Here is a 7,409-nt window from a genome sequence, read left to right as displayed (position 1 = left end):
TACCTAGTAGCCAGAACGCACTTCTCAGCCTACTATGCAAGGCCCGATTTGCCTAATAAGCCAAGTTTTCATGAATTAATTGTTTTTCGACTACCTAACCTACCTAACCTAACCTAACCTAACTTTTTCGGCTACCTAACCTAACCTAACCTATAAAGATAGGTTAGGTTAGGTTAGGTAGGGTTGGTTAGGTTTGGTCATATACCTACGTTAATTTTCACTCCAATAAAAAAAAAAATGACCTCATACATAATAAAATTGGTAGCTTTATCATTTCATAGGAAAAAAATTAGAGAAAATATATTAATTCAGGAATACTTGGCTTATTAGGCAAATCGGGCCTTGCATAGTAGGCTGAGAAGTGCGTTCTGGCTACTAGGTACGACATATATATATATATATATATATATATATATATATATATATATATATATATATATATATATATATATATATATATATAGCCAGTCATTATTAATGACAGTAGCCATTAGTTATCTAAGAAGAATCCGACCTTTCTGAGGGCCTTGCAAAGGCAATCTTATATATCGGTAAAAATTTTAATAGCTAATAATATTAACTTATAAGTTAGCCAATTACTGTAGTATTTATATGACTGGTAAACAGATTATTAATGTTTACTGTAATGCACAATCCATGAGAAGTGTTTATATATTTTCAAGCTCCTCTTATACTCTTTCAGGCATATAATATGCCATGAATAAGGAGATTTTAAATCTACTTTCATCTGGTATAAATAGAAAATATTAAAGTTAGTCAGTTGCAACAATAATAATATAAACTTTCAAACCTTGTGCTGTTTTAATTCTGAAACACTGTGTCAGTATAGTGATACTGGTGGAAAGGGGACAGGCGACCCTTGGTTTTATGGAGACACGTGGAAGAAACAACTAGAGGAGGCAGCTGCCTTATTTAGAGTGGAACTGCTGGAGACATAGATCACAGGACCACTCGCCCTCGGGTGGCTCTTGAAGTGGAGGTCGCAAACAATACAGGTGATACCCTCGGTCACAGTCATCACAAAACAATAGCTGGTCCTGAAAAATTGAAGGGGGGTAGTGAGTGTATAGTAACACAGTGTGTTTAGCTGGCTCTGCAAGTGACCTCTTCTTCTTCCTTACATTCAAAATAAAGGTGCAACGTATACCACATATATACCAATGTGCAGCAATTGTCACATTTTTAAGTACATTTTTTTAAGCCAAACATTGTGGGGTTTCACAATTATGTGCACAATAATTTAAAGCACGCAACTCGTTCTCAGCCATTAAAAACTCAAGGATTATATGTACAGTAAAGAAATGCCCTGCTCAGGTGGGCCTTTTGGTAGTACAGTGAGTTTAAGCACTATTATAGACAAGCTTTAAGAAGTAACACCATGCTCTGAGATCCATGGTGGCTCCCCATGAGACGTGGGGAGCTGGGAAATCAAAATCAAGAAGAAAAATCAGTGTTGGATGTAATGAAATGCCTTTTTCTGATGGTCCTCGGTGGCTCCCTGTTGCTAAGAACCTGAACAGCTTTACCCAATTCAAATCACACTAACTGCTTGTTAGTCCTTGAGAGCCTACTGGAACCAGAGGGCAAAATCTAGCTCCTGCTATAAAGATGCAGGAAGCTGAGGATATTAAATCACTCAGACCAAGAAAGATCACCAGAAAAGTAGAATGAAACACAGCAATCAACAGCAAGATAAATGAAACAAAAAATTAAACACTGAAAAAGGTTCACCAGGTAGCTAGGCATTTCACCTTCTAGTTACAGCTACTCACTACCAGGGGTGTTAGCACCCCAGCTACTGGCATAGCTTACACAACTCATCAGTCATCCAGGCACAAAAAACTGATGCCCCTAGAAAGGGAAAGTTTTTTTTAAGCACAGGTGGGTGCAGGAACAGAACTTTTGTCAGGCTGAAAGCTTTTCTTAGCTTTTGGTAAGGCTCATGGTAAGCCTTACCCACTAGTATCCCTGGAATACAACCTGTCAATCATTTAACAACCAGGTACTCGGTCACTGCTGGGTGAACAGAGGCATATAGTCAGAGCTTAGTCAATCCTCTCCAGACAGGATACAAACTTAAGTCAAATTGTGCACGAAATACGGGGTGAGTGTGTTACTATTGCGCAACAGGGACTGCCGGTTCAATGAGCCACCAAGGACCCACCTGGTAGAAATGTTTCATTACATTCAATGCTGCTTTTCTAGGAGAGCTCCCATGGTAGCTCTCTGTTGGTATCCCACCACAGAGAATAAAACACAAGAGGAATTCATGGGGGTGGAGGAGAAAAGAAGCCTGTATCCCTCCATAAGAGGGAGAAAACGGTTAGGGGTCACTCTACTCGATGCCACACAAATCTGGCACAGCCCTAGAACATTGACCAAGTATACTGGAAGAAGAAAATGTCACCCTATGCACCACGAGAGGCACAGAGGAAATGACGTACAGTCAACCAGACACAAGAGACGATGCCCCACAACCAAACAAACTAAGTCTCCACCATCAAAGTTCTCAGTCTTAACCAGAAAAGGAGAAAGCTGCCACATAACACAGTATCTGCCAGCTCTATACTAACAAAAAGAGGGCTTCCTCTAAGCAATTAAACATACTGCAATGCCAATGAAAGTCCACATTGTCAATGGTCCACTGCATGGCAACAAGATAAATGCCAAACTCTTCACCAGAACATTACACACATTCCAAACGCGAACTGCACACAGAGCCAAACCTTGAGAATCCAGAAGACAGGCCATATGCACAGCCTCGCCCATAAAGGAAAAGACCAAAGTGACCCACCATTATTCAGATACTGTAATGAACAAAGATAATGAGCTTGAATGTAGGTCAGGACCCCTGACTGTAGGTCTTGAACATGATTGTCTGTTGCAAGCTTGACTGTAAGTCATGCGCCTAACTGTAGTTCACGAGCCTGACTGTAGGTCACGAGCCTAACTGTAGGCTACGAACCTGACTGTAGGTCACAAGCCTGACTGTATTCCAGGAGCCTGACTGTAGGTTAGGAGCCTGACTGTAGGTTAGGAGCCTGACTGTAGGTTAGGAGCCTGACTGTAGGTTAGGAGCCTGACTGTAGGTTAGGAGCCTGACTGTAAGTCAGGAGCCTGACTGTAGGTCAGGAGCCTGACTGTAGGCCAGGAGCCTGACTGTAGGTCATGAGCCTGACTGTAAGCCACGAGCCTGATTGTAGGTCACGAGCCTGACTGTAGGTCACGAGCCTGACTGTAGGCCACGAGCCTGACTGTAGGTCACGAGCCTGACTGTAGGTCACGAGCCTGACTGTAGGCCACGAGCCTGACTGTAGGCCACGAGCCTGACTGTAGGCCACGAGCCTGACTGTAGGTCACGAGCCTGACTGTAGGCCACGAGCCTGACTGTAGGTCACGAGCCCGACTGTAGGCCACGAGCCCGAGTGTAGGCCATGAGCCTGACTGTAGGCCACAAGCCTGACTGTAGGCCACGAGCCTGACTGTAGGTCACGAGTCTGACTGTAGGCCACGAGCCCGACTGTAGGTCACGAGTCTGACTGTAGGCCACGAGCCTGACTGTAGGTCACGAGCCTGACTGTAGGCCACGAGCCTGACTGTAGGCCACGAGCCTGACTGTAGGTCAGGAGCCCGATTGTAGGTCAGGAGCTTGACTGTAGGTCAGGAGCCTGACTGTAGGTCAGGAGCCTGACTGTAGGCCAGGAGCCTGACTGTAGGTCAGGAGCCTGACTGTATGTCACGAGCCTGACTGTAGGTCACGAGCCTGACTGTAGGTCTTGAACATGATTGATTGTTGCGAGCCTGATTGTAGGCCACGAGCCTGACTGTAGGTCACGAGCCTGACTGTAGGCCAGGAGCCTGACTGTAGGCCAGAAGCCTGACTGTAGGTCACGAGCCTGACTGTAGGCCAGGGGCCAGATTCACTAAAGCACTTACGCAAGCACTTACGAACGTGTACATCTTTCCTCAATCTTTGACGGCTTTGGTTACATTTATTAAACAGTTTACAAGCATGAAAACTTCCCATTCAACTGTTGTTATTGTTATAAACAGCCTCCTGGTACTTCGGAGCTCATATAACTGTTTAATAATTGTAAACAAAGCCGCCAAAGATTGAGAAAAAATGTACAGGCTCGTAAGTGCTTGCGTAAGTGCTTTCGTGAATCTGGCCCCAGGAGCCTGACTGTAGGTCACGAGCCTGACTGTAGGCCAGGAGCCTGACTGTAGGCCAGGAGCCTGACTGTAGGTCACGAGCCTGACTGTAGGTCACGAGCCTGACTGTAGGCCACGAGCCTGACTGTAGGCCACGAGCCTGACTGTAGGCCACGAGCCTGACTGTAGGTCACGAGCCTGACTGTAGGCCACGAGCCTGACTGTAGGCCACGAGCCTGACTGTAGGTGAGGAGCCTGACTGTAGGTGAGGAGCCTAACTGTAGGTGAGGAGCCTGACTGTAGATCACGAGCCTGACTGTAGGTCAGGAGCCTGACTGTAGGTCAGGAGCCTGACTGTAGGTCAGGAGCCTGACTGTAGGCCTTGAGCCTGACTGTAGGTCACGAGCCTGACTGTACGCCAGGAGCCTGACTGTAGGTCACGAGCCTGACTGTAGGCCACGAGCCTGACTGTAGGTCAAATGCCTGACTGAAGGTCGTGAGCTTGAGTGCAGGTTGTAAGCCTGATTGTAGCTAAATCAGCTACAGCTGTAAGCCTGACTCTAGGGCATAAGCCTAACTGCAGGTCGCAAGCCTCAGGCCATTCATAATGATATATGTATATTACCTACAGGAGGGGTCACATTGACAGTTCAGAGGAAACACATACTTTGTATATATATTATCTGACCCATACTTGTTGTCCTATTTTTGGGCAGATGATCAACCGAACAAGCATTGGGATCAAGCATAGTAAAAGCATAATTTTCTATGCATGGGAAAATGAATTGGAACTTATTATAGGCAAAAATACCCCTTCTTTTTTCTAAAGTACCTTCATATGATTATAATGACAATGAAACTCTCACTATAATTGTTGCTACACTTACATCGTTTTCTGAAGTGCCACAAAGTGTGCAACACTTGCACTCAATGCACTGCCATCGGTACTGCCTCACCGAGATCATCATATGAGCCGTAAACTGCAGACAAGTAGGATGACCTGGAGTAGAAATTCTGCATGTAAATTAATGTTATGTAGGGATAGCTTTAGTTATGCTAAGTATCTTTAAAAGTAGACAAAAATATTATTCTTTTAGTCTAGTTTCATGCATTCTAAAACAGCAAACAATCTGCACAACAAAAGGTGTGTGTTTGTGTGTGTGATTGAGAATACTGTCCAAGTACTGTTGAAGAATGATTGACAGCCCACACAGATCATCCTTGTCTTGCTGCACGCTGCACCATTACATTGACCGACACACTCACTCCAACCTTTTTCCAGCAGTAGGACTAACATGGATGGAGGCTCAGCAAATGATTATATATTGTAAAGTATATATAGCACTGAATGTGTGTGTGCTGTGTCTATATGCTGTGGTGCCTATGTGGAGTTTGAGGTGGTTGACCATTACGACAATCTCAACTGAACATTATTAGGTAAAAACTTAGTTTAAAATCAAATACAACTTTTAAAATATTATCAATCAATAACAACTAAACAAACTACAGTGTACATATAATTAGCAAAATATGTATGTTATCGGGCCCATGTCATGGTTAAACTAACACTGTCAAACAGGCATTTTCATCACCCTAGTCACTGATGAAAGTGTGATGAAAGATCCATAAAAACATAAACATTGACGTAAAAAACAATTCTGTTGGATACTTGGTGGCTCCTTGGTGCTTGCTACCTGGATGGCTCCTCCCAATTTAATTCACGCCAGGTCCTCGTGACATGGATTAATAATAATAATAATGATAAAAAGCCTACAACAGACCAGAGACCAAAACCTGGCTGTTCTAGGGGCACAGAGAGCATGGGATTATAGATAACCCTAACCAAGAAAAGGGGGGTGTGAATGGTGGGCAAAACAAAACAGACAAATAACAAGGTAAACAAAGAATAGAAATAGGGATAGTTAAGCCATGACACATACAAATCTCTTGGTAGAGAAGCTATTTTCACATTAGTTTCACCTATGCACCAGAAGGGTATTATTGCATACCTTCCTTCTCAATCCACTATCCTTGAACCATCAGTCATAATTTAAAAAAAACAGCGTTGAATCTAGTGAAATGCCATTTTCTGGGTGAGCTCCGAAGGCTCTCTGGAGCTATCAGGCTATGTGTTACATTAGTCTGGGGCATCAGTCAATTGGAGTTCAGCCTACTGGGGACCACGAGCCAGACCCTAGCCCCCCCCCCCCCCTTCAGAGAGACAAAGAGAGGCTTATAGAAGTCCCCCACGTGGTTGGGGACATTTCCATGTCTGCCATAGCCTAAGGTTGGCACTCAGAAAGGTAGGCAGGTAGAAAGGTAGGTTCTGGCTCATGGTCCCCAGTAGGCTGAACTCCAAACGACTGATGCACCAGACTAATATAACACATATCAGCCTGATAGGTCCAGGGAGCCGTAGGGGCTCACCACAGAAAAGGCAGAAAAAGTTTATCAGAAAACTACATCCGATCAGCTTTACATCACACATCTGCGAACTCATAGAGAGAATCACAAGGGAGGAAATCATTCACTATCTCACAGTGAACAATCTGGTTAAATTGATGCAACATTGGTTTGTCAAAAATAGATCCATAGATCCTGCATTACAAACTTACTCAGTTTTTGAAAAAGGTAACCAGCTACTCAAAGGACCCTGATAGAAGTAGTAAATTTTATGTACATTTACTCATGTCTGTCACAACTAATAGATGACTCCCACAGTCAGCAAAGCAAAACAGACAACTTGATTAGAAACAAGACTGCAGCCTCAAAACAGCCAAAAGAACTCCCTCAGCAATGTAAGTAAATGATCGGAAATTTGTGAAACTAGTGTGAGCTGGTTCGCTCCACTTCCCCCCTCCCTCTCATTCGGGGGGAGGAGAGAGGCAGACAGGGTCAGCTGGCGGCTCCACCAACAGTTCTTGTTTCAATGTGCACTGTGCCTGGTCAACCTTTCAATTATCTCTGGCACCAATTGCCTGTCTTCGGGTGATCTCCGGTGCCCTTTACCTCATACTTCAAGTCAAATTTTGGTCATGGCTCCTGAATGTCAATGTACAGTATTTCCAATGAATCCAACACGCTCGGAAATGTAGTGTGTTGGATCCTTCCTAGAAAAAATAAAATGTGACCAAACAATATGAAACCACCACTATTCTAGAGAGTACTGACACACCCTCCTACTTTGTTCAATATTATCAAATATTAACCCTCCATGATCTCAAAGAAATGAACCA

The 7,409-nt window shown here is 43.9% G+C and overlaps 1 protein-coding gene across 3 annotated transcripts in view; it reads right to left on the bottom strand.

Annotated features, from left to right (window-relative positions):
• Nucleotides 1-436: 436 nt before the first annotated feature.
• The window catches only part of LOC123767074 (zinc finger protein ubi-d4 B), a 132,261-nt gene continuing 125,288 nt past the window's right edge, over nt 437-7,409 (bottom strand). For 2 of the 3 annotated variants that reach the window (XM_045756554.2, XM_045756556.2), the window contains exons 10-11: nt 5,061-5,173; nt 437-1,058 (exon numbers count right to left, since the gene is read on the bottom strand). In XM_045756554.2, coding sequence (XP_045612510.1) covers nt 930-1,058; nt 5,061-5,173 — 242 coding nt within the window. In that variant the 3' untranslated portion in view covers nt 437-929. The remainder of the gene's footprint in view (nt 1,059-5,060; nt 5,174-7,409) is intronic. The other variant, XM_045756553.2, reaches the window with a different exon arrangement.

Source organism: Procambarus clarkii, chromosome 53 (assembly GCF_040958095.1).
Source record: "Procambarus clarkii isolate CNS0578487 chromosome 53, FALCON_Pclarkii_2.0, whole genome shotgun sequence".
Lineage (NCBI taxonomy): Eukaryota > Metazoa > Arthropoda > Malacostraca > Decapoda > Cambaridae > Procambarus > Procambarus clarkii.
Note: the sequence above shows the minus strand (reverse complement) of the source record. Positions and strands in the feature narration are given on the sequence as shown.